This window comes from Onychomys torridus, chromosome 14 (assembly GCF_903995425.1).
Source record: "Onychomys torridus chromosome 14, mOncTor1.1, whole genome shotgun sequence".
NCBI classification, from domain to species: Eukaryota; Metazoa; Chordata; class Mammalia; order Rodentia; family Cricetidae; genus Onychomys; species Onychomys torridus.
In genome coordinates this window covers 50,574,864-50,601,501 of record NC_050456.1, presented here as the reverse complement: position 1 = coordinate 50,601,501, position 26,638 = coordinate 50,574,864, and the positions used below count along the sequence as shown (strand labels likewise).

Below are 26,638 nucleotides of genomic sequence, written 5' to 3'. Positions count from 1 at the left end.
CTGTGTGGGACTGGAGAGATGGCTCAGCAATTAAGAGACCCTGCTGCTCCTGCACAGACCTAGGTTCGATTCTCAGCCCCCACGTGGTAGGTCACAACCATTTGTAACTCCAGTTCCAGGGGATCTGACTCCTTCTGACATCCACAGGCACTGTACATATGTTGCACACATATATGCAGGTAAACACTCATACACATAAAATAAAAATAGCAAAATTTCAAAAAAGAAACACTGCATGATCTCACATGGAATCTAAGAGTCAAACTCAGAGGCCAAGAGCAGATGGCAGCTGATGGAGCAGGATGGGGGGCAGGGGGCTGCGGAGCTCCAGCTGGACGGAAGCTCGTCTTCTGGAGGGGCACCGCAGCACAGTCCTACAGTGAGTGCTAACCTTTGTGTGCCTCAAAACTGCTGGGCAGACATAAAATATTATTACCAGGGGGGGGGGGGTGAACAAGGAAATGGCTGTTAAGGAGCCTGACTGAATCAAGAGGAAGCTAACAGGTGATGCTCACAGTAGGAAGGCTCTGACCTCTGAGGATGTCCACTTGAGAGAAACTTGCTGCAAAGATTCTTAGCGTTAGGTATCAAGACACTGACAAGATCTGTCCCACTGAGCCTGTTTTTAAAGTGTGTAGCCTAGGAAAGTACTAAGTGACTACAAAGGTTTGCATGCTATTGCACTACAGGGGAGGAGTTGATAAAATACAACAATTAGTTGTTATTGGCTTTAAAAATGTAACATATATTTGGGTTTTTTACAGCCCTGGCTGTCCTGTAACTAACTATGTAGATCAGGCTGGCTTCAAACTCAGAGATGCCTGCCTGTCTCCTGAGTCTGGGATTAAAGGTGTGCACCATAAACCCATAATGTTGAGTAAAGCATGTGAAGTACAAGATGTGTATACATGTGTAGCAATGACTAATAGACAAACGGTATGATGCACCACTGGATATCAAGTAAACACCGTATTTCCAGGTAACACACACTCCTCCTTTACACACACACACACACACACACACACACACACACACAGATGGCTAAGAGCCAACAGGTAACACAACTTTGTCTTAAATTACCTAGTGTTGGAGGATACGATGTGGTGGGCGGGTGCAGTCCCGATCCTGCTGTCTGTCCTGGATTCCCAGTGCTTCCCTGGGACACGTTGCTGTGGGGGTCACTGACTGTGGTTGCATTGTTTCCAGGACAGGAAGTCCCACCTCCAGTGTCAGAATCTTCAAGGTTGCCACCACTGTTACAGCCAGCTCCACAACCCTTCCTTAACCTGGAGACAAATTCCAAGGCAGGAAGCATTAGCCTCCCGTCACTTCAGAAGCAATGCCCTGTTCTTTTTATGTTCTTCTGAGGTACCAGCAGTACTGTCATGTCTACCTTCCAAAGCCTTTACAGCATTATTAGGATCAGGAACAAGTCCCCTTCCCAAGAGGTTTAAGAAGCACATCCCTCCCCCACCCACCACCTCAAGTCCGCCTGCCAACTCTAAAGTTCTGAACCCATTGTCCACACAGAATAGGTGTACTTTCAGGACCCAGTTGTAATCAGCAATCTTTGTTCTCTGAGACAGGCTCATTCTTCAGCCCAGGCTGCTCAAGGATTCTGTAAAAATTCTTCAATTATCAGCATCCTCCTGCTTCAGTCCCCTGAATGCTGGGATTACAGGTATGAGCTAGCACACTGAGACCCACTTTGTCTACATTGCTGTTGTATCTACTGCTAGAGAGCTATTTCATTTCCCCTGTTTGGATTTTGTCGTTTTAAATACAGGAAGACTAACAGCTACCTGACTGGGCATGCCTACCTCAGTTTGGTACTGGACACCCTGCACCAAGAATGCCTCGATCCTAGGCAAATTATAACTTATCTCTATGCTATTTCTCCCAGGGAGGAAGCTCAATTTCTTGTAACCAGTGAGGGTAATGCAGGTTTTCTGAATATGAAATCCCCGTGAATACTCTTCCGGCTTAGGTTCTGTTAGAGGTAATACAACCTGAGTCTTTAAACACTGGCTAGTCCTTGGAAAATTTAGACACCATTAAGAGTGTGTGGCTCTAGCTCATATTCTTTCCTTAACAAACTGAGAACAATGACCTATCAACTGTTCTTACTGTCCACCAAACTATGATGCGCCTATACCCTCTGTGCAGCCTCACTAGACAGAGGCAGAGGAACTGTGACATGTGTACTCCAACACACTGTGGAACTGCCTCTGGGTAACGACTGGACTGTTTGCAGACGTGTGGCATGCTCTCCGCTGCTGCTGCTGCTGCTGCTGCTGCTGCTGCTGCTGCTGCGAAGGAGGGAGTGAGCAAAAGAAGCAACCCACATGCAGGGTTCCAAGATGCTGCAGCACAGAAGGGAAATCAGACACAGGAGAGGGGAGCAAAGGGGTGTTAGATAGAGTTCAGGGGATGTCGCCACTGGTCCATCAGCTCCACCATTAGTCAGAGCCTGACTAAGGTTTCTCTTGGTTTCTGAAGGTAAGGAGCTGATTTCTACCTCCTGGGGTGCAGGCAGAGTCCGTGTGCATATGCCTTGGCATCTTCGTCTTCTCTACCAGCTTCCTAGGTGACTGACATACATTGCTGAGGGAAAGAGACTGGGGAGCAGCACCATTGGAAGACCGAACCCCACTACCTGTGCCAGGTGGACACGATGAAGTTCCGGATATTTCCCAAGCTGATTGGTCCCCCAAGAATGTCTTTGAGCTGGTCATGGCTGTCAGAGTAAGACGTGGTCAGGGGTGACACAAAGATTGGGTAGCCAATAGGCTGATCACAAGACGAGTTTATCATGTTTCGCAGGGCCTGCTTTGCATTCTGGATGCTGCCTCTCTCGGGGTTCCGGTTCCGGAGGAAAACAAGCTCCTGCTGCTGCCCTGCCCAGAGACCTCGGACACACTCCTTGTTCACCTGGGGACAGGAAAGGGCAAGGACAGGGTCAACAAAGAAAGTACAGACATGGGTGACGCACAGTGCGTTGACCAACTGAAGAGCTATGAATACAAAGTCACCTTTGAAAGGAGTCAGCCCATGTTCCTTCAAGGACAGCTGACTGCTAAGTAATAATCACCTACAGTATGCTTCTTCTTGCTACACCTTCTAAAAACACTTCAGTAAAATGCAGTCCCTTCCATTTGCCAAGCTAGTGAACTGGGTAAGAGACAGTTCTGATGGAAATGACAGGCAACACACATGTTTCAGCTTGAGAGGATGTTGGTGATATTTTGAGGTTGATTAAAAGATTAGATAACAATTGGTGATTGACAAGATGGCTCAGCGGGTAAAGGTATTTTCTGGCAAGCTGGTGACTTGAGTGTGACCCCTGCAGCCCACCTGGTGTGGTGGAAGGAGAGAACCAACTCCTGAAAGCTCTTATCTAGCTTCCACAGAAACTCGGCACCACGGTGTGTGTATGAATGACACACTTTAAAAGAGAGAGAAGTGAACCATTACAAACTTCAAACTTCAAAACCAGAGTTCCTAAACCCCTAAAACATTCACACACATGCACACATACATGAACACTCACACACTTACTCAAATGCACGCATGTGCAGAATGAGTGAGAGTCAGGGAGAATGTAGGGAACAAAGCATTTACAGTTAGCTTTGAACCACGGAGGAGAGCACCTCATTAGCTGCGGAGAGCTGGCTTTTACAGAAGGAACACTGTTCAGATTTCACGGAATAGATGAAAGGCCCCCAACACTGAAGTAAACTAAACGAACCTCACAGGGCAGAGGGAAGGAAGGACTGAGTGAGTGTTCAGAATCCATGAATGCGCCATCTGCTCAGTTCTAAGTGTAGACGGTGCCGAGCACAGTGCCAGCTTTAGAGGCTGGATTAAGGGGTCTAACCTCAACTCTTCCTAGCCACAGTTCGGTGCCCAGGCTCACCTTGATGACCCTGAAGCTCAGGTGACGTCGGTTGAGCATAATGATCTTGTACTCATTGGTACCATCGTCCATGACATGCCGCAGAGCCAGCAAGGAGGGCGAGTTGGCAAGGACTGCACTCCGCCATGCAGGGTCCCCTTCGTGGGCGATCACAAGGTTCTTTTCATGAGACACGATGGCTTCGTAGAGCACAGTGGGGTCGTCGTACTCATCTGGAGAAGTGAAATGGTCCTACACACAGAAATGCCGAGTGTGGTTTTGGTTTTGGTTTAGTAAAAGGAAAATAATTTCCAGGATGTAAGCAAAAATTCTTACAAATGGGTTTCACTTCCTACTATATATATGAGTGCTATTACAGACATGCTCATTCTGTTCTACTAATTGGGTTAGGAGTGGACTTGTTACTGTTTTATACACTTCTAAGCTCTTTAACCAACTTCCTCCAAAACTTTACATAACTAAGCATCATTTCCAAGTTTGATCAATTGTCTTTTTACCTCTTTCAAGGTAGTTTTCACATATTTATTTACACGTGTATAAAATTTATTACTGTGTGTATATGGTATGGATGCATGTGGTGGCGGTGGTGGCTCTAAGGATTGCCCTCATGTCTCCAGGCTTGTGCAGCACATGCCTTCACCCACTGAGCCATCTCGCTGACCCTCACACATACTGTTTTTATTTCACTGTCTCAAGTTAAGGAAGAGTCTCAAAAGATCTCTTTTTGGGTCCTTTATAAGCTAAATAAACTTTCCATAAGGCCACGCATCTGTAATAGCTGCAACAAGCCACTTCTTTTCACTGGCTTATACTGGTCTTATATATAAGCCTGTAATCCCAGCTACTCAGGATGCTGAGGCAGGAGATTGAAAATTTAAGAACTGCCTGGTATCTTTAAGAACTACAATTAGTTCAGACCCAGCATGGACAACCTAACAAGACTCTGCCTCCCAGAGAGGCTGAGGATACAGCTTAGTGGCAGAGCACTTGCCTGGAGTGCATGAGGTCCTAGTTTAATCCCTAGTACAGTCCTCCCACCCCAATTAACCTGCTCACTGCTTTTCTTGTAAATGACTGAATTTTGTCTCAAAACTGAGATCTGTAAGTACAGCTGAGTGGTATGACCAGAGGAACAAGGGCCAGTATGTAATTCCACAATGTAGTCTTCAAATGATCCAGGGCTTTGGAAATACATTTTGGGGTCAAATTTTAACTGTAAGTCTCTAGTAGGACTGGCAGTGACCACTGACTGCCCGCTACCTGGAGCACCCTGGGCAGAAGGCGGCAGCATGCTCAGCCCTCCTGAGGAGTCAGACAACACCCGCGGCTGTCAGGTGTTTGCTGGGGTAAGGGCTGGGAACGCAATCACATGAAATAAAACAAGCATTTCAGGGGTAAAAACCTTTCTTTTCAGTTGACCACTGCTGCCTAGATTATGAACGTTAAAGGCTGTTAATACTGAAATTCACTACTACTGTTACTAAGAGAAACACAGGGTCAGGCTTCTGGGATGTAATGCCTTGCTAGGAGTCAGGCTTCTCCCAGGTTCAGAAGAGAGCCTTTGCAAAAGTTCCCCAAATCATCAATGAATTAAAAACACGCAACCAACTCATCTCTTACCTGATGGAGTTTAATGGACATACGGATTCCAGGTACTACAACTTTTCTCAACAGTTCCATGTCAGCAAAAATCCACTCATCTCGGACTGAAGAAATCCTGAAGTCCCCTTTAAACAGGGCATGCAATCCATAGAGGAACGATTCCAGGTTACTGTGAGGCGGAGATGGAGTGCACATACTTTGACAAAGGTCTTCATGACATTGAATCTCATATCTGCTTTTCATCAGAATCATCTAGAGTGTTTTGAAAGTTGACTCCAGGAACTAAAGTCCAAACTCCTACGTGAGACTCACAGGAAATGGGTCCTGTTGGGAGCCTCACTTATGACCTACGGTAATAGCCCATATAGACTGACAACAGGCAGAGCGCCTATGTACTGAAGGAAATTAAGGAATCTAATGTAAAACATGTGATCAGAAGAACTTTAAAATAGAACTATTCCCTTAAGATACACACTACATTAAATGATCTAGACAAAATTGTGAAGAAATATAGGAAAGTAAACTAGGGACACTTATTAGAAAACAGATAAAATATGAGATGAATCCAATCTTACCAAGTGATTGTAAAATACTTTAAATCCATTAAATTGTCACAATTAGTAGCTATTCTAACAAGTGTGGATTTTAAAAGCCAGCTAGTTACAGCATAAGGTGTTCAGGAAGAACATTCATAGAAAAGGGAAATCTACAGAAGCGCTGCAGTAAAATAGCCCAAGGGAGCTTCTCATGCTCTTCTTCTTTCCTTTTTTAAAAAATAGTGTTTTCTTTTATGTGTGCTTTGCCCTCCATGTGTGTCTCTCCACAGGGGTCATCAAGTCCCCTGAAACTGGAGTTACAGATGGCTGTGAACCACCATGTAGGCTGGGAATTGAACCTAGGTCTTCAGGAAGAGCAGCCAGTGCTCTTAACCACTGAGCCATCTCTCCAGCCCTGACTCTTCCCCTTCCCTCCCCAATACTTTCTTGAAAACAGAGATGCCTCTTTACCTGGACATATGGTGGGAGGCTGTTCCCAAAGCTCTCCGTCCCAGAACACAGAGTCCATAACAAAGAGTCACCAGGGATGAATCTTTGTCTACATCTAGTGGCTTTAAAAATGAAGAACACAGAGGTATCAGAAAGCTATGCAAGTACGTAACTACTCAGAAAGCATCCCGTGGGTGAGTCAGAGGCAGGTGAAGGAGAGTTGTAGGGCCGTAACACTGCCTTGGAGGGAGAGCGGAGAGAGAGGCAGGGGCCTACCACACTGGGGAGTGTCCTGGAGCCAGTGCATCCCCAAGCTTAGAGGGCTTTCTTAGGAGGAGGTCCTGCTGGGAAGGGGATTATGGGAGCAGAGTGCTTGCTCTTAAGGAGATGGGAATGATTTTGATTTGATTAAAGAAAAACTATAGCAGAAGGGAGGCATGGCTGGAAAATGTCACTAACAACTTTATTCTAAAGGAACTGCACACAATGGGTGTGATAACTTTATTATGAAGGAACTGCACACAATGGGTGTGATAACTTTATTATGAAGGAACTGCACACAATGGGTGTGATAACTTTATTATGAAGGAACTGCACACAATGGGTGTGATAACTTTATTATGAAGGAACTGCACACAATGGGTGTGATATACCCAGGGCTGAGTGGGCGGCAGTAAGTTGTCTGAAGGGCCTGGGGATACCCAGATTGAAAGTGGGCCTCAAAAAAATTTTACTCTATGTTTATGAGCATTTTTGTCTGCACATACGTACATGTGCACCATGTCCATGCCTGAGGAGGCCAGAAGAGGGCACTGGATCCCTCAGAACTAGAGTTATGGATGGGGTCACCATGTGTATGCTGGGAACCGAACTCAGGCCCTCTGTAAGAACAGCAAGTGTGCTTAAGTGTTGAACCATCTTCCCAGCCCCCAGGTGAGCCTTTTGAATATATAATCTATGGGCATGAAGTAGGACTTCTTCAAGCTATGTCCAACCTTCCAATAACCTCTGAGAGTACTTGAGGACAGAGGCCATTTCTGAGTGAGAAAATGGTGTACTTCAATACTGTCTAAGCCAGAAAAGGGATATTATAACAACATGCCCATATGCCTCAAATGCCCTTCAAATTTGAAAATGTCATGCAAAAATCCCTTAAGTATATTTCATGTATAAAAACAAAACAAAACAAATAAAACCACCTGCCTGTGACATGTTTGGATTCTTAAATGTTGTCACTGACTAGAAGGGTATTTTACCCTATCATTTCTTCTTTAAAACAGGCGATGCTCATCAGCATATGTTGCCCATCTAGTGTAAAGTTAAAGGCTACCACTCAGAGACGAGGCCCAAAGGCACCCCATTCCTACTGAAGAGAAGAAGATTCTAAGGAGCCTGAAAGTAGCTGGAAAGTAAGGGCTAACGGTCTGGTAAACCTGCAGACACAGGCTGTCAAAGTATTGCTAACTCCAGGACACCAAGTAAACAAGACACTGGGTGCTCAGCACCACAGACTTTCCAAGAAGGCAGTGAGCCCTGGCCATAGTTCTTGCGGTCTGTGGTTTTGCAAGTCTGGCCAGGGGCATGACAATGCTATAAGCCTAAAAGATACAGTAGCTGGGAAGTCTGTACTTCATCTTATTTTAGGGTAGGACAAGTTGTCCTAATGTGTGCACGGGGAAACACTTGAATCAAAGTCACCAGGGAGACTCTGATTTTATATCTGTGGTCTGGATTTTGGGAATCAGAATTTCCTGGAGGAGGCCTAAAAATCTTTATTTCGAAGTGCACAGTTAATTTTTGCCTAACTTCGCACTGAAATGCTGCACACACTATTTAAAAGGATGACAGTAAGCAGACATGTTCGAGCCGATGTGACACTGGCCTGCAGGGAATACAGCGGGAAGTCCTCACAGACAGCACTGGCCTGGACTCTGCATTTGGGACAAACACAGTTAAGTCTGGTGGGCACTGCTTAAGGACTAGATTTTGGAGTACTGTATGGCTCAGAACTTGTGTACAGCATGCTGTCTGGACAGCTAGGATGCTGCAAAAGGAAGCAGGACCATTCTTTAGCTCCTTGGCAGAATTAGCGTGGCCCAAACATTCTGATGTAGACATGTTGCCTAACCCAGAGGATCTGAGAAGTGCAGGAAAAGCTGACTCACAATAATAGGATGTTATTCTTTTTCTTTTTTGTTAAAACCTGGATTCAGAGAGTTGCAAAGGCATGCAACAGCATTACCTTTGCTCTCCGGGAGGAGCAGTACTCTATCCAGTTGAGGTAAATCACACAGAAACTCTCCCGAGATATGCCTGCCAGACGATGGTCATAGTCTTCGTCGATGTTTGGGTTAAAAGTCGGGTCCACATCAACATAGTTTCGGTCAGCACACAGGCGAAGCCCTTCTTGCATTGTCTCATTCGCCAGCCACTCCTCTAACTTAGAGGAGGTTGTGACGTAATAGATGATCCCCTAGTTAAAGACCACAGGGGATCCCAGTCAAATCACCATGCAAACTCATCCCAATTCCTTACTGCCTACAGATAATATAGCTCAAAATATTTAACACCATGTCCTATGCCTACATTTAAGAAAGCTACTTCAAGCCTTCTTAAATGAAAACTTGTTACTTGAAAAATTGTAACCATTCTAAGAGCCAAAGTTAACCTGGAAGTGCCACTTGCCCAAGGACCAGATAACTTCTGGGAATGCATGGAGCTGTAGCTCTTGGGAAATAACAAACCACATGTTTTCACTCCCCTAAACAAGTTTGTTTGAACCAACTGCATTGGATGTGCTTGGTTGCATGTAGGCAGGAGGTACATAGGCAGGAAATATGTCAGGATGTGTGCTTGGCTCCTGATTGGATCTGATGGGAAATGCAATGAATTATGGGTTTTGCCTTTTAAGCCCCTGCAAAACATGACTTCTAGTCACTCCCTGGGAACCCAGAGGTAGACCTGACCAGAGTCCATCTTTGTGGCCAGTATTTAATTAAAACTTGCTTCAAATTTGGTTCAAACTTGTGGATTTGGTCGTTCTCTCGAGAATCTCAGTAAATCATAAATTCAGTAAGGCAACTTGTAGCCTATCAATTTCAGTGCTTGAATTCAGGATATTTTTAAAGAGGTGAAACACTACTATTTTGAAAACACCACATTTATTTTGAAAATTTTCTCATAAAATGTTATTTAAACTTTTGGTGTTCCTAGGTCAAGTGATAGAAATAGAGTCAATCACAAACATAAAAGGAGGCACACATTCACATGCATGCATGCAGATACACACACACACACACACACACACACACACACACACACAGACAGACAGACACACAAGACACACACAGACACACACACAGGTGGGCACAAACACACACGTTAAGAAAATGTTGTAAATCAAACTCTTTAGCTTCTTGGGTTTAATGGAATAGAAAGCTTGAGGTTCATCAAAATCAGCACAAATAATGTGGAACTTAAGTGGTTACTAGACAAAATCCAGATGTGAGAACCATGGCTTATCACACACTCCTCTCTAAAAATACTGACTTTGTTGGGCCTCATGAGACACCTTTAATCCCAATAGGGAGACAGAGGCAGTAGGTGTCTTAGAATTCCAGGCCAACCTGGTCTAGATAACAAGTTCCAGGGCAGCCAGGCTACACAGTGATACTCAGTCTCAATAAAACAAAACAACAACCATAACAAAAACAACAAAAACTGTCTTCACCTATAAAGGACTAATATTGGCCAGTGAGGGGTCTGGCTTTGCCCACAGGCCTGATAAGTCTTTGTTCATATAGGACAGAGTTTCAATATGACCTTCAGAAGTCCTGGAAACTTCTGCCAACTCCATCTGACTGCAGATCTGAGTGTCTTAGGAGCCATGCAAATGTATGCATGTGTGTGAATACTCAACAGCCCTAAACCATAAACTACAGATGTCAGCTATTAATGGAACAAGAAATAGCAACACCCTCATGGGGTGAGTGAGGGATGTACTATTATTTTTCCATGGGTATATTTTAATTGAGCTCTCTGGATACTAGAAAATTCAATCATTATTCAGAAGCAAAGCACAAGTGTGAGAAGCTAGGAAGAGGAAGGTGAGTACTTCCCAAGCTCTGAGCTTGATCTTTGGTAAGCACATGCTATTAGCATAGCAAAAATGAATGGATGGATGAATGCATACATGAATGAATAAAAATGTGCATGTGTGCATGTACGTGTGTGCCCTCAGGTGTGTAGAGGTCTAAGCAGGCACGCACTTACCTTGACGTAGTAAGTGGTGAGCACTCTGCGGAGGTCAAAGACTTGAAGCATGGAGGCAGCACTGTTGTCAGTGATGCTGTAACCCTCCAGAATGTACTTCGTGACGACCACTTCCCAAGCCAGCCAGCGCTGGCCAAATGCAGCGTTAAAGGAAAGCACATGAGGAACATGGCCAGGCTCACAACAGCAAAACCCTTCATCTTCTTCAACGCCTTCCGTGATGGCTTCCACTTCTCGTTGCTGACAATAGGTACCTTAAACAAGGATAAGACCGGTATAGACAAAGGCGGAAAGTGAGCAACTGGGAAAATGCCTACTGAGCACCAACAAGTTAGAAAAGACACAGGTTACAGCAATTCAGAGTACAGGACTGATGTGCCACAGAGCATTTGTCACCGATGGCAGCAAACTCCAGAATCCAGGCAGACTCCGTCATCTGCCGAGTGACTGCACACCTCAGTACACTGAGGCCTGGGATTTGTGCTATAAAGTAGTTCTTTAATTCTGATTATTGGATTTCCAAACTTTTTAATGGGCTTGTAATTTCATTAATATCAAGCAAAGTCCAAATCAGTAAATGTTCATCTCCTAAAGACGTGCACTGGTCACAAACGAACAGCGGAAGGATGCTGCCCTCAGGATGGGTCTTTCCATGGACACGAAGCACATTCTGTTCACCTCCTGGGGACTTCTCAAGCCAATCAACTGGACAAGAGAAGCTATCCTGTGTTTGGCTCTTTTTCCAAGAAAATGCTTCCTTGTTTTCCATTACCACAAAGGACTTCTTAGAAAGGCTAAAACTCTCCAGAAATACCCAAGTCTGAATGTTCCTGATCAGAAATGGATTCAATAATAAAATGTGAAATCTCCATAAAACAAGATTCATGTGACTGCTCACATATACAAGCTAGTTATTTCTGTAGGATCTGATGAGTCGAGTTGGTATTTTTCTGAATGTATGATTTTCTGTGTTGAATGAATGGGTTTGCAGAGCGGGGGGGGGGGGGGGGGGGAATGAGTAACTGTTTCATGGGACTGAAGGTTTCACTGTGAAGTGATGACAATGTGCTCGAACCAGACAGAGATGGCGGCGGCAGCACTTTGTGAATGGACTTAAAGGTCACCGCTTCTCTTCTTTTTAAACACTTGTTTTCAGGCTATGTGATTTCATTCCAATTGAAATGACTACTGAGAGTTGGGCACAGCAGTGCACGCTTCAGGCCTAGCACAGGGAGGCAGAGGCAGGTGGAGCTCCATGAATTGGAGGGCAGCCTGTGTACAGAGTGAGGTCCAGGACAGCCAGGACTACAGTGAGACCCTGTCTTGAAAATAACAACAACAAAGGACTAGTGAGGCCAATAGCAGGGTGCTTTATGAACATGGCTCAGTTAACTATTTTCTAGTTCACAGAAACCCAGTGTCCTGTGCCCTTAGTCCTTGAGCAAACGTGCAAGCGGAGACAAGTGGCCAGGCGAGAAAAGGCCAGAGCCAGGAGGCAGCATCCTCAGGAGAGCAGGCCAATCACACACAAACACCACCATCACTCTTCTCTGAACAAGAAGCTTGGGTGGAGGAGTATTCTGTTACAGTCCCAAAGATCTATTTTTCTAACTTTCCCCCAAGGTTTATTTATTATTTTATGTGTATATATGTGTCCCTGAGTATATATGCATGCAAGTGCCCTTGAAGGCCAGAGGAGGGTATCAGATCCCCTGGAACTGGAGTTGTGAGCCACCTGATTTGGGTTCTGGGAACTGAACCCAGGTCTTCTGGATGAGCAGCAAATGCTCTTTACAGCTAAGCCATCCTCCAGCTGCTGATTCTGAAACTTTTCATTGGGGATTTAAACATATAAGACTTAGCTATCACAGGCACACTCAGAAAACAGAAGGTGAATGGACATCTTACCTCTGAATTCAAGTCCCCGCAGCTGGAAAGTGACCAGGCCATTCCCTATCTCTATGAGATGCACCAATGCATTGAGATAGTCGGAGGCAAGGATGAAACAGTCCCCAGTGCTATAGTTTCCCCATCTTCCTAACAGCAGATCACCACAGAGACTGTGCTGTAGGGATCTGGTTAAATGTTCATAGAAGATGGAGTTCAGGTTGTTGTCATCTGATCCTGTAAGAAGAGATTTTAAGGAAAGTTTATTTCACTTTAAGTACCTGCTGTACTGATGGATGAGATCATTAAAAGTACTGAAACTAGCTGGTCCTAAGGTAGGCTGCAATCCCAGCACTGGAGAGCAGAAGCCGGACTGCTACACATTTGGGCCAGCCTGGACTACAGAGGGAGACGAAACAATGCACAACCTGAAACTAAATTCCCCTTACAGCTGTGTTTACAGTTATGTGGCAAGAAAAAAAATACATGCCATCCTCTACAACCTGTACACAAATCCAAAGCAGCGCTCTGGTGTGGATGCACAACGTCCCACAAAGGCTCATGCCTAGCTGGTGACACCGTGGGAGGTGGTGCTGAGCAGAGGGAAGGACGGCAGAGATCAGTGCCTGGACCAACTGTCATCAGAGGCCCCACAGCAGCTGATGGAGATAGATGCAGAGACCTCAGTCAAACATTAGGCAGAGAGCCCAAACTGGAGATCGCCATCGGGTACCTCCTCTGGGGCTCAGAGAATGCTCCACAGAAGAGGAGGAGAAAGAGCTGTAGGAAACAGAGTGGGTCGAGGACACCAGGAGAATATGCCCCTCAGAATCGACTAAGCGGGGCTCACAGGGACTGAAGCGAAAATCACGGAGCCTGCATGGGTCTGCGCTAGGTCCTCTGCATGTAAGTTATGGGTTGTGTAGCTTGGTGTTCTTGGGGACTCCCAACAGTGGGAGTATGTGTGGGAGGGGTGTCTCTGACTCTTATGCCTGCACTGGGGACCCTTTTCCTCCTCCTGGGTTGCCTCACCCAGCCTTGATGTGAAGGTTTGTGTCTAGTCTTACTGTAACTTGTTATGCTGTGTTCGGCTGATATCTTGGGGAGGTCTTCTCTTTTCTGAAGGGAAACAGAGGAGTGGATCTGGGGGATGAGGTGTGGGGATTGGAGGAGTGGAGAGAGAGGAAACTGTGTTTAGAATGCACTGAAAACAAAAAATAAGAAAATAAAAATACAAAAGAAGGAAGCACGGTATGGAGACATGCCTGTAAAGAGTGACTGTCACCTTGGCATGAGCAACTCTGCTGTCACATCTCAACACAAGCCCTTAGCACACAGCCCAATGGTGCCAGGCAACCACAGACAGGCCTCTGAAACTGTGAACAGAACACATTCACCCTCTTTTAAGGTTGTGAATCTCAGGTGTTTATCACAGCAATGGAAACCTCAGTAATACATGTAAGATAATTCGGGACTCTTCAGAATCAAGAGTTAAAGTCAAGGAGCTGAATCAGCTGACAAACCTCTGTCAATGCCAGCTCTAGGAGGTCCCTTTTCTGGCACTGGTACATACCTGAGCATGCACACGTGCGCGCGCGCGCACGCACACACACACACACACACACACACACACACACACACATATGCACACTTAAAAAGAAAATAAATCCTAAAGAGTTAGAAGTCCTAACAGCCCTCTGAGGGTTTCAGTTTTGTGCAGTGCGGAGATCTGAATAGATGCACCCTAAGGACTTCTGCATTATTTATGATTAAGGACTTCTACTGTCATTTAATGAAATATACCTTTCCATGAAAAATATACAGGATACAGAATTCAAGAGAACAAAAGGATAACCTGGTAAAGGACAAGATTATGTAAGATTTTAACAAAAAACCAACCAAACAAAAAACCCAAAGAGACATGAGTCAGAACCCAAATACTATGAAGACTCCTAGAAGCAGAAGTAAACTGAAAATGCAGATACAGCAGCAGCAGCAGCAGCACCTGCAGAGCTGCACATGAGTTACACTGAAGAAAAGCATGAGCAAAAACTCCACCAATTTATAATAACCAACCGTTACCGTTACAGGCATCCCATCCACAGCAGCAACCCTGAGCTGCAGTCAAAAGTATTGGAGAAGGGCAAATTTTCAAGGCCTGGGAATTATTTTAAACTCACACTATGACAATGAGGAGAATTGAGGATCTAACTGCACCTTGCTGTATGTCTGTTCATTAAAAAGGTGTGTGATTTCTTCCTAAGGATGGTGTTACCAGTATCTGAGGATTCTAATCCACGTGAGCACGTGCTGGAGATAAGGTGGATGAGGTGGTTTTTTTTTTCTATGGGACTATAAGTGAGCAATCTCAAGTAAGGGCCTCCCTCTAGTTCAATTTTATAATTGAAAATCAATTTGATTCTTAGAGTTTGGTTTCTCAGATGGACAGAGCACTTGAAGAAATGTATGTGTTAAATGGGAACATATTCCAGTCTATTGGGGAGTAATGTTAATTAGCTTCCTGAGCTAATTAACTGATTCATTAGTCCCGCATAGCTGGAGCAGCAAGGTTCCCAGGAACAGGGTGATAAATGAGATTTTCCAATAAGCTAAGAACCAAACTTTGGATAATGATACCACCACCAAAATTCCACCCACTGAAGCATCATCTTGGGTGGGTATTAGAAAATCCCCAAGGACATCTATACACACAATTAATAAAATAAAATAAAATAAAATTTTAATATTTACTTAGCACTTGGGAGAAAGGTGTAAGAACACATTTTGGCATACTCAACATTCTTATCTAGTTTTCATCTGATTTCTACTTAGCTTACATAAGGACTGTCCTTGAATGGTGTATTTAAAATAATGTTGGCGTTCTTAAGAGACATTTTATCAAGGAAGAGTATATATACTGGATATGCTCTAGGTCACATAAACTACACTTGGCTAAGTAAAAAAGAAAAAAGTAAAGGCTATCTGGTTTTTAAGAAATGATTATCTGTACCTGTAAACCAAGCCTCCAGGAGGCTGAGGCAGGAGGGAGTGACTTAAGGGCCAGTCTGTACCGCACTGTAAGTTCAAAGCCAGGCTGGGCTACCCAGAGACCCCATGTCCAACAGAACATCTTTTAGAGTTTATAGTAAGAGAGGGTGAAGCGTGAACGTGTGTGCGCGTGTGATTATGTAAGTAAGAACAAACACATAAAGCAAACACTGACTTGCCTCTTTACAGACAGGACTATTACCTGGGTTTCTATCAAGCTGAGAAGCCAATCTGGTATTTGAATGGTCCACACGTTTTGTGCTGAAGAAAACAAAATAACGTATTTTTAATATTTTATACTTTAGAAAAACTATAAGATACAGATAAATCTCACTTCTGTAGGAAAATCTAGAAAAAATTATGATTATATAATTAACTTGGTAGCACAGACTTAGTTAAAATTTTTATTTTCTTCCTTCATATCTTCACAACACATAAACCTAACAGCTTTCTCCTCACTCATGTTTCGTTACAGAGTATAAAAAGGTATCTATGAATGTACTGCAAACAAAAATTGACTAGAAAAAAACGAACACAGACTGCATACAGCTCTCCCAAGTGCATCACCATGGAAGCCTATCTAGAAATGCCCAGACGTTCTGTGGTCCACGGAAGGCCAATCTCCCGAATGGAGTCAGGAGAACTGAACACCCAGTTTTCCAGGTCAGAACTATCCTAACACCAAACTGTGTTTGCTGCTTCTCACCACATGACACCGGGCACTGGCAGTGGAAATGCATGGCTGAATAAGATCGGTGCCTGACCGCGGACCAAGGCAGGGCTACACAGTACCCAGCCTGCACTGCCACACATGCGAAATGTCCCAAAGGAAGCAGCAAAGCTCGAAGTCTGAATTCCAACCCCTTGTACAGGCCACGTTAGTATCCCATACACAAAAGGAGACACTGCAGACAGCACTCCACCCACTCGGAAGTGCTGCGCTGTCTGCAGGGAAGGGTTCTTGTGCAGTGATCCCAACTAGAGGCTGAACTGGTGGCTCTCCTCTGAAAACCACGGTTACTCCAAGATGTGAGCAAAGTATGAGGTGACTCAGAAGTGTTGCTTTACAGGCATTTACCAACACAGAGAAGGCGAGCCTATCACTTCAAGGGAAACACGGCAGTAGCTCAATAACAAAATCCAAAATTTCAGGCAAAAAAATAGAATTTTGGAAAACTTGAATCACAACCATGAGTGTGACAGCTTCTTAGTACAATACACTTCACTACTACTCTTCTGAGATCGGTGATACTGTGAAAACCTTTTTAAATGGCTATGCAATGATTCTATCAGCACTTGGAGATCTATTTATTTACTCAACAACCATGTCATTTTCAAATGACCAATAAATGCCAGAAATTATGTACAAGTAAAAAAATCTCATTCAAAGAGGACAAATAGATCAGTCTAGACAAAAGACACTTCTAAATGTTCACAGATTCAGTTTAGACTCCACCCTACAATGGTGGCGCACGCCTTTAATACCAGCACTCATGAGGCAAAGGCAGGTGAATCTCTTGAGTTCAAGGCCAGCCTGGTCTACAGAGTGAGTTCCAGGACAGCCAGTGCTACACAGAGAAACCCTATTTTGAAAAACCAAACATAAAACAAACACCCCCCGCAAACAAACAAAAAAACCACACCACCATTACTTGTTGAGTTTTGATGAAAGATCAAAGAAAGATACCTACAACTGTCTCAAAATACTTTTTTCTCAGGGCTGGAGGGATGGCTCAGTGGTTAAGAGCACTGGCTGCTCTTGTGGAGAACCTGTGTTGGGTCCCCGGTACCCTCATGGTGGCTCACAACCTTAACTCCAGTTCCAGGGGATCCAATGCCCTCTTCTGAATTCCTCGGGTACCAATCAATATGCAGTGCACATGCACACACGCAGACAAAACACTCAGAACATTAAAAAAAAAAAAAAAAGCATTTCTCTTTTCAACTGTGTATCTGTGAGGAGATCTTTTCTTCCTTCATTTCCAGCAAACGACACACTGCAAGAAGGATGGATGCAGAAGCAGGGAAGTGTGGACCTAATCTGTCTTCCAGCAAGCAAGACATTACAGGTTTGCCAAACTGGAAGCAATGCAATCTCATTAAAATTTGGTGGGTGGGAAATACTCTTGGTTTAAAATGATATTTATGTTAATATGGATTTTTTTTTTTTTTTTTTAAGACAGAGTGTCTTGCCATTTAGTCCAAGCTGGCTTCAAATTTGTAATCCTCATACTTCAGGTCTGAGTTCTGGAATAATGGACATGGTGGACATTTTCTATTTTTAAATAAATAAACATTTGAATTTTTAAAAGGGTTTTTTTTTTTTTTCTTTTTCTTTTTGGTTTTGTTTTTTCAAGACAGGGTTTCTCTGTGTAACCACCCTGGCTGTTCTGGAACTCACTCTGTAGACCAGGTTGGCCGCAAACTCACAGAGATCCACCTGCCTCTGCCTCCCAAGTGCTGGGTTTAAAAGTGTGCACCACCACCATCACCCAGCAAAGGGGTTTCTTTCAAAATATTGTTGACTAAAACTTCTATTTAAATACTATAGCATTTCAAGAATGTTTAAGGGTACCAAAAATACTGCTACAGACTGTTACAAACTGCTATCACAGAGTATAACTTCTGCCTAGAAGTTGGCCTAGAAGAACAGAATACAGAAAGTAATGAAAATTCACCAAAATGGGAAATACCACCTACAGCTTTAGATGAGGGCCAGAGCAGAAATGTCAAGCTCATAAGCTGGCTCACTGTACCAAAGCAGAGACCACTGTTTTCCTGAGTAAAAATGCCACTGTATGGCAGTACAGAGAGAGGCATCATAGGATGGTGAGAACTATAACTCCAAACATGCTGTCTCTAGACAACGTGTTAATAATGTTCGTGGTCCCTGGCTCAGCATGCCTCTTTCAGCAACTTTCCTTAAATAAGAGCAGATGGCAGATGTGGACAGGCTCTGGGCAAGGATGGTCTTCAGCATCAGATTAAACAGCCGTCTAAGGAACAAAGTCTGCACATGAAAAGTGTTGGAATGAAGTTATCAGAAGCTTTTCTTCCTGAAAAAGCAAAGAAATCTACAAAAGGTTACTTCTAGAAACATATTTCTAAGAAATGTCTAAGGAAAATACTCTGTGGCTCACCACACCTGTTACAAGGGTATAATGCTGTTTAACACACGTTCACAGTGATACCCCGAGGGACTAATTCCAAGACCTCAGGGAAGAAAATGCAGAAAAGAGTGTAATTAGGACTATACTTTAAAGAATCACATATAGATGAGAAAATAAAGATCTATTTCTTCAACTCTATATAATAATCTTTAAATTTTAAAAACAGTTGTAGCTGGGCAGTGGTGGCGCACGCCTTTAATCCCAGTACTTGGGAGACAGAGGCAGGAGGATCTCTTGAGTTTGAGGCCAGCCTGGGCTACAGAGTGAGATCCAGATCAGCCCTGTCTCGAAAAACAAAACACCAAAAGACAAAACAAACAAACAAACAAATTGTAAGTTTTTAGAAAAAACAAGTATTTTATCACAACAAATTGTAATCACAGTAACTTTTCACAGTGAGGCCATTCTTCCCCGTCAAGAGGACAGAACCAGCTTCCGGCGGTTCCCTCACTCACTTATAGTCTCTCTCCCAGAACTTGACGGGCCTCACGTAGGAGGTGACGAAGATGGCGCTGCCCAGGAAGGGGTTCAGCGGCGTGGAGAAGAAGGCAGACACCAGCGCCTGGACAAACAGCATGGCCGAGTCTACGGGCGACGGTTAAGGAGCAACACAGCCAACAGAACAGAGGGGTAAAGCGCACGTGTCCATCTTGGGAGGAAATACCCGGGCCTAACTTTACCGAGGTCAAAACCAAAGTCCGGGGCCAAAGAAGAACGGCTCTGCGGGTAACGCGGCTAGGGGGTGAGGAGCATGGAAACTTTCACCCAGAAATTTAATTATGATTGTTATGAAAAATGTCTGTCTGTTTATTCCAAGTGCATTAAAAGTTCCTAGACGATAAATATTCATAGCTTACATTTTGACTCTAAAATTAAAAAATAGCATTCTTTTTTACAAATCCCTGATCTTTCCTCATGTTTGGCCGATCTGTGGGTTGCACAGCCTTCATCAGGACAGGCAGTTCTTCAGAGCCCGTGAGCCTTGCTGGCTTATCCCAATCCTGGCACGGCTGCTGTCAAGACCGACTGTAGGCTGACATTCTCATCAAGGATATGACTAGCCATTCTCATAAACTGTAGTGAAGGATACGGGGCACAGCAAAGGGCTGAGCAAAAGCATGGAATGCAGAGCCCCACGTGATCTGCCAGGGTGCGACATAGGTGTACACGAACTGGAGTTTATAGAGGAGTTCCCAAAGCTGTGGGAAGAAAGGAAAAGCTGTCAGGAAACACTTCAGTCAGAAAACAAAAGGTCTATAACATGTGTCTTCTTCCTATCAGGGAAATGACACTCAAATTATTTTCCAATCACATAGTAAGACAAGATTTATCAACTGCCAAAACATTGGCATTATTTTAATATAAACATGATTATTTTTCTAAATGTAAAGACAGACTTATGGGTTTGTGTTTTAAGAGTTATCTGCCCTCTTCTGGGCAATCTCCGTATTGCTACAAAGGAGGGGCAGAAGCAACGAAATCACTGTCCTTGAGCAGAAACTCTGCGTGTCTCTAATACATGCATGCATTTTATTCCAGGACATAATACCTGTGAACCAGAGTAAACATGTCCCAAATGTAATGTCACAAGACACCAGGGAACCATTTCCTTTGTACTAGGCATCTGTTTGAACCTCAACTGCTACAGGTGAGCACAGTCCACATGTAAGCTGCATTTGACTTTGGCTCTTATGAACCACAGTGACAAGCACTGCTTCCTGACTTTAATATGCTCCAAAATAACTGGTGACTGAAGAGGACTATTACTTAAAAGCCAGTAAGTCAAATGAACCAGCCGCATAGACCTCACCAAGTGGTCACTTAACAAGAGTCTCTGCAGACAGATGTCCTTCTGGGGAGGGATTACCTTGCTGAACAGGATGGACATAAAGAAGAGATCCAGCAGCATGGTCTCTGATAAGGCTTCATAGTCAAACTTGAAAAAGAGCACAGTGAAGACGACAGTGATGTACTGGTATGTGGGGCTGCTGAAGGAGGAGCGCAGCAGCTTCAGGCCAGCAATGGTGATCATCAAAGCTCCCAGCCTGTCACAGACAGAGGCACAGCCCGTCAGCTCGAAAATAGCCGGCATCCGGCAACTCTGGAGTTACCGTGTCCTCACTAAGCTTACGATACAGACCAAATTTAAACCCCTGGAACTGACTTATAAGAACAAGGTGGGTATGCATATCCATAATGCCAGGACACAGGGGATCACGAGTTCAGTGTCAACTCCTTTGTCTCAAGAAATAAATACATAATAACAATGATTTCCATGGATAAGCATATCACATCCTGAGAGGCACTAACATAGCATTCTTTTTATTAATACATACTATGATCTTCATCCTCTACATAAATAAGCATGTTTAAAAATAAAAGTTGGGTTGGGGATTTAGTTCAGTGGTAGAGCGCTTGTTTAGCAAGCGCAAGGCCCTGGGTTCGAGCCTCAGCTCAAAAATAAATAAATAAATAAATAAAGAAAGAAAGAAAGAAAGAAAGAAAGAAAGTTATAGTTCTGAAACCTAGTTCTCTAGTTTTTAAATTTCTATCACTTTAACAATCGTTGCATTTAATACATGAAAAACATGTACTAAAATGCCATAACATGGAGCTAAACTAGTGAGTATGACTATAGGATAACCATGTAGACAAATGACCACCTATATAGTCTGATTTACACAACCACCGTCGCCCAAACTTGCCATCCAATATTAAATTTTTTTGTTGTTGTTTTGTTTGGTTTTTTGAGACAGGGTTTCTCTGTGTAGTTTTGGTGCCTGGCCTTGAACTCACAGTGTTTGACGGGACTTGACCCATGATTCAAGACTGCTTTACCAAGAGGAAGGCATTGCTTATCACTGCTCCAACCTAACAACCCAGGTCAGAGGACTGCGTACTCACTCTGCATCCAGTTTCTTCGGGCTGGCGACTGTCTCTGCACTGCTGCTGAGTTCATTGAGGACAATCAGTGGATAGATGACATTCTTCTCCACAAAAAGAAGCCACACATGAAGTTTTTCAAACCACATCATAGTGGCTGCATCTGATAAGGCAACAAGTCCAGAAGACCACAAGTCATACAATGCTCAAAGCAGCGGGCATATGGCAAGAGAATGAACTTAGCTCCATGCTATCGGCACAAAGAAACGTAACCTGTACTTCAATGGTTAACCTCTAAGTGCTCTGAAACACCTGCCCCCTCTCCCCACCGCACCCCCAGTTTCCAATCTTGACACAACTCACACTTAAGTTTACTTTTATAAGCTGTTTGTGGGAAACTTTGGGTCAGGCCAAGGGAGGCAATGTTCATCACAGAACTGCACCTCCAGCAAAACCTCCATTTCTTGAGACCTCATTTTTAACTATAATTTCTCTCATTTTCTCTATTTGTATATAGAAAAAGTTGCTAAAGATTCTTGGGCTGTGCCTCATCCCTAAATAAATAAGATCTATCAAAGTATCTGGTTTTTAAATGCTAAAGTATATGCTATAGATATACATATGTATGATTTAAATTCACCCAGTTTATTAAAATAATTTTCATCACTAATAACATATGAAGGTTAATTTAGCACAGTTCTCTGACTTTCTGAAAACACTACAGCAAATGGTTAGGAAGTCTTTACTTCTAACATTAATACAAAGTTTAAAAAAAAAACAACAACTTTACTACTATAGTTTAGTATTTTCAAAAAGTCAAAATTGTTATGATGATTCAAAATCTGTAAAACTTTAGACTGATCACAAAAATGTACAACCAGTAAAATTACTGATTTTACAAACAAACTAGATACACTTGGTGCTATTATTTATAAAAGTGATAGTTCATCATAAAAAATGAAAGCTTCTTGTCCGGCGGTGGTGGCGCACGCCTTTAATCCCAGCACTTTGGAGGCAGAGCCAGGTGGGTCTCTGTGAGTTCAAAGCCAGCTTGGTCTACAGAGCGAGATCTAGGATAGGCACCAAAACTACACAGGGAAAACCTGTCTCAAAAAACAAACAAACAAACAAACAAAAACCAACCAAAAAGAGCATCTCACTATGCCTACTTTTCTGATGCTGAGAGCAGGCGAATACCAATTCTTACACTTTCACGTAACCTTCCCTTATTTTAAAAGGGCATATATTGGGCTGGAGAGAGGGCTCAGTAGTTAAGAGCACTGGCTGCTCTTCCAGAGGTCCTGAGTTCAATTCCCAGAATCCACATGATGGCTCAGCCATCTATAATGGGATCTGATGCCCTCTTCTGGCATGCAGGTGTATACGCAGAGCACCCATACATTTTGAGGGGGAGGCACATAATTTCCAAAGGGTCTCTCTCTATCGCACCTTGCTCCTTAGTACTTGGTTGTACTTTCCAGGGTCCAAGCAGTGGTCAGCACTGAGGCCCATTGTGAGGACTGGAAGTCAACTTTATTATACAGTTTCAAAGGCTTCAGTGTTCTTCAAAAATATCAACTCGCCCTTAAATGACTGGGTGAGTCACCCTCTCTACAGCAGCAGTTCACTGCAGACCAAGGAGGCAAACTGGGCTGATTTAGGCACTGGTGTATAGGCACGGCCATCACAGGGCTAATGACCAAGAAGAGTCGGCCTACAGTGGCAAGCTTGCTAACTGGGCAGGCCTTCTATCTCTTTCTCAGTCCGTCTATACCTTATCCCAAATCGGAACAGCAACTGCAGCGAGGTTTGTTAACTGTTCTTAAGTAGGACAGTGTGTCTAGTGGAATAAGGGACTTTCTTTCTTCCGAAGCATAAGTTAAAACCTTTCACACAGAAGACTGGAGGGGACTGGCTTGCCTGGATATAGATTAGGGACTGCCAGAAAGAAGTCCCACACGAGACGCATCAGTGACAGGTCTGAGGGTCAGAGCAGTAAGTCTGCTCTGAGAAGATGGTCTCGGAGCACAGCCACTGCTCTTGGAGCTGGAGACGGTGCTCTACAGGAGACGGTTCGCCAGGAGCTTCAAGTCCACCGCAAGAAACACCAGCCAAAGCGTGACTCCATGACACCGGTTTAAGTCATCGCTGGCAAGGTAAAGTGAGCCACGAGACCAAGGGTGTTCCAGAGACACTTACTGCGGACTTCATACTGGCTGTGCTCAGCAGTCTTCAGCAGAGGACGGGAGAAGCAGTGCCATGGTAGCTGTTTCCTTACTTGAGGCAACACGTAATGGGTTACAAACCCCACACAGCCAACCAGTGCATAGAGCACATACTTGAGAGCAGGCTGAAAGAAAAAAAGTTCAGGGTGTGAGGAGCGCCCACCAGGCTCACTGCAGAGCTCCCGGTTCCTTAGAATCTAAAAGATACAGTTTAACATTTCTGTATCCGGAGTTTTTTCTGTCCAAATGAGCCACTGAACATTAGCTGACTGCTTTACACACATCTGAAATACGGTAACTACTTCGGTGTCTGACACTACATTCAGTGAGAGGGCCTAGAACTGTTGCTTCCTGCTTCAAGAATGTTCCGTATGACTGTCTGAGCAATGGGTTCAACTGTTGGAACTAGAGGAGAAAGGGGGCAGCAGCTGAGTCGGTCCGAGAGAAGAGCAGAATGGAATAGAACAAGGGTCTCATCTTTTATCTTTGCACAACTAGATTCACAGAAGGAGGAATCAACACCATTTCTTGCAATATTAAAACCAGTCACACACAGTTAGAAACCCTGGAGCCCCCTAGACATGAAGGAGTGTCCAGTTGTACCCGGAGGGAGTTCAGGAATTCATAGTTCAAATTGGAGAAGAGAAACAAGCAAAGATACTCAGCAATCTAAAATAACTGAGTGAGCCTTTGCCTCTGCCCAAGTGGAGTACCAGCCCCTTACCCTCCCATACCAAAGAACCAGAACAGAATGAAACACGACCCGGTGCTTTGCATCAGGTAAGATCTACAGAAATAAGCCTGTGCCCAGAGGAAAGGAACCAAGGAAGAGGGCTGTGCTTGCCCCATCACAGCTCCAAGGGGAGGCACTCTCAGAACGGGGACCTCACTAACAGAGCCATGAAGCTAAGGGAGCTGACAGAGGAGACCCTTGAGATTGCAGACAGCCCTTCAGGCATTCATGGGAATGGGAACCGCACACATGAGGAGACTGTGAGGAACCATAGGAGGGGATCGGCCAAGACAGCATACAGCACTCTCCCACGATGGCAAGAAATACCAAGGTTCACAGGCACCAAACAGAGGCCTAAAGGGTGAGAAACACAGTCTAGCAAAAGCTGGCCCTTGTCCCACCTCAGAAACTGCTTTAACAAAAAGCCAAGACCTGAGGGGATCACATTGTTAACAAGTGCTTATCAGTATCTAGGGACAGTGTTCAAGTATTCTGGAAACACAAAATGTAACACCTAACAAGGTAAAATTTGCACCATTGGCATCCACTCAAAAATTCCCATATGGCTCTCTGAATGCATTCAAGACCTGCTCCAGAGGGGGTGTGATAGGACCAATGTCTGGTACTGTATGCTTGGCTAACAACCCACGTCTGGAGAGGTGGTAGGCTCATGCAGGGAAAGAATTACTGATGGTTAACTACACGGACATAGCAGCAAACTGCCTTCCAAATAAATACCTATGCTCACACCTATAGACAAAGGCAGCTTCCAGCCTTAATCAGGAAAGCCTATCCCTACGATGAAACTGTGTGAACACAGAGACTCTGCCCAAAATGCAAAAACAAGCCAGAGAAGTGGGCCCACCTCTAAACAAGTAACATACAGTACTGATCGACAGCTCAGGGAACGCTGTGGAAGGAAGAGCTGGAGAACAGGAAGGGCTCTGAAACACCACCCATCAGACCTGAGAGAACTGCTATGATCCGTAACCCACTGGGGCCACAATTAGTCACAGATTGAGGAGGGAGCGGCGGGGCTCTACCCTTTACCTCTGAACAGATCAACAGATTCTGGGAGATTCCACTGAGAGCTCACCATACTCTGATGGACAGCTCTAACCCCACTGTCATACAGACGGCCCTCGTTAATCTTGGTAGGTCACAAAGCAAAACAAGCAGGCATGAATAGAGAGATTTATGAAGTAGGAGGGTGGTAGGGAGCCAGGAGGTCACAAGTGAAGCGTACCCGCGTAAAACTGTAAGAAACAATTTCTGTAGGTACAAACAATCAGGGTACCACATCTCAGAGAGAAGGGGGCAAACCAGCTGGTCAGAACCAACCCACAGTGGAACAGATCAGAGGATAAGGATGCTCTCAAGAATAACAGCTGAATCCGTAAGTCCAGAGCACTCTGTACAGCTTTATAAAAAAGGCCTCAACATACTTTTTTTTTTTTTTTTTGATGGGGTTGGTTTCAAGACAGGGTTTCTCTGTGTATTCCTGGCTGTCCTGTAACTTGCTCTGTAGACCAGGCTGGCAAGGGACAAGGTGGCATTCAGATGGAAGACCTGCCTGTGTGGGACTGCACATGAGGAGCAGAGCCGGAGGTGCTCACCCAGCCCTGAACTTGCCTAGATAACAAGACTCAACCTTTCAGCAGCACTCAGCAAGGTCTGAAGGGGTTAGCAGAAAAGACACATCTTGCATACAGGAGGGATTGAATCATGAGGGCAGCCAGCCTCCAACATGGTCCCCACGGCCTGACTTCCAGGAGTCTGCAGCTCTGTGTACTTGCTGCCCATGCCATACCAGGCAGTCTTTGTGAGCAAGAGGCTGAGAAGGGTGGGATGCTATCTGAGATGAGATTCTTAGAGTGCACTTTGGCTGGCGCTTTCTCTAGGATGACTTGCTCTAT

General features: G+C 44.3%; 1 protein-coding gene across 4 annotated transcripts in view; it reads right to left on the bottom strand.

The window, feature by feature from the left end:
• The window catches only part of Pcnx1 (pecanex 1), a 145,048-nt gene that overhangs the window by 6,528 nt on the left and 111,882 nt on the right, over window positions 1–26,638 (bottom strand). For all 4 annotated transcript variants that reach the window (XM_036206590.1, XM_036206592.1, XM_036206591.1 and 1 more), the window contains 14 exons: window positions 23,964–24,114; window positions 21,786–21,927; window positions 20,749–20,926; window positions 19,972–20,080; window positions 19,337–19,466; window positions 15,914–15,972; window positions 12,685–12,900; window positions 10,777–11,030; window positions 8,747–8,977; window positions 6,526–6,626; window positions 5,537–5,687; window positions 3,917–4,147; window positions 2,657–2,931; window positions 1,081–1,286 (listed from right to left, as the gene is read on the bottom strand). In XM_036206590.1, coding sequence (XP_036062483.1) covers window positions 1,081–1,286; window positions 2,657–2,931; window positions 3,917–4,147; window positions 5,537–5,687; window positions 6,526–6,626; window positions 8,747–8,977; window positions 10,777–11,030; window positions 12,685–12,900; window positions 15,914–15,972; window positions 19,337–19,466; window positions 19,972–20,080; window positions 20,749–20,926; window positions 21,786–21,927; window positions 23,964–24,114 — 2,434 coding nt within the window. The remainder of the gene's footprint in view (window positions 1–1,080; window positions 1,287–2,656; window positions 2,932–3,916; window positions 4,148–5,536; window positions 5,688–6,525; window positions 6,627–8,746; window positions 8,978–10,776; window positions 11,031–12,684; window positions 12,901–15,913; window positions 15,973–19,336; window positions 19,467–19,971; window positions 20,081–20,748; window positions 20,927–21,785; window positions 21,928–23,963; window positions 24,115–26,638) is intronic.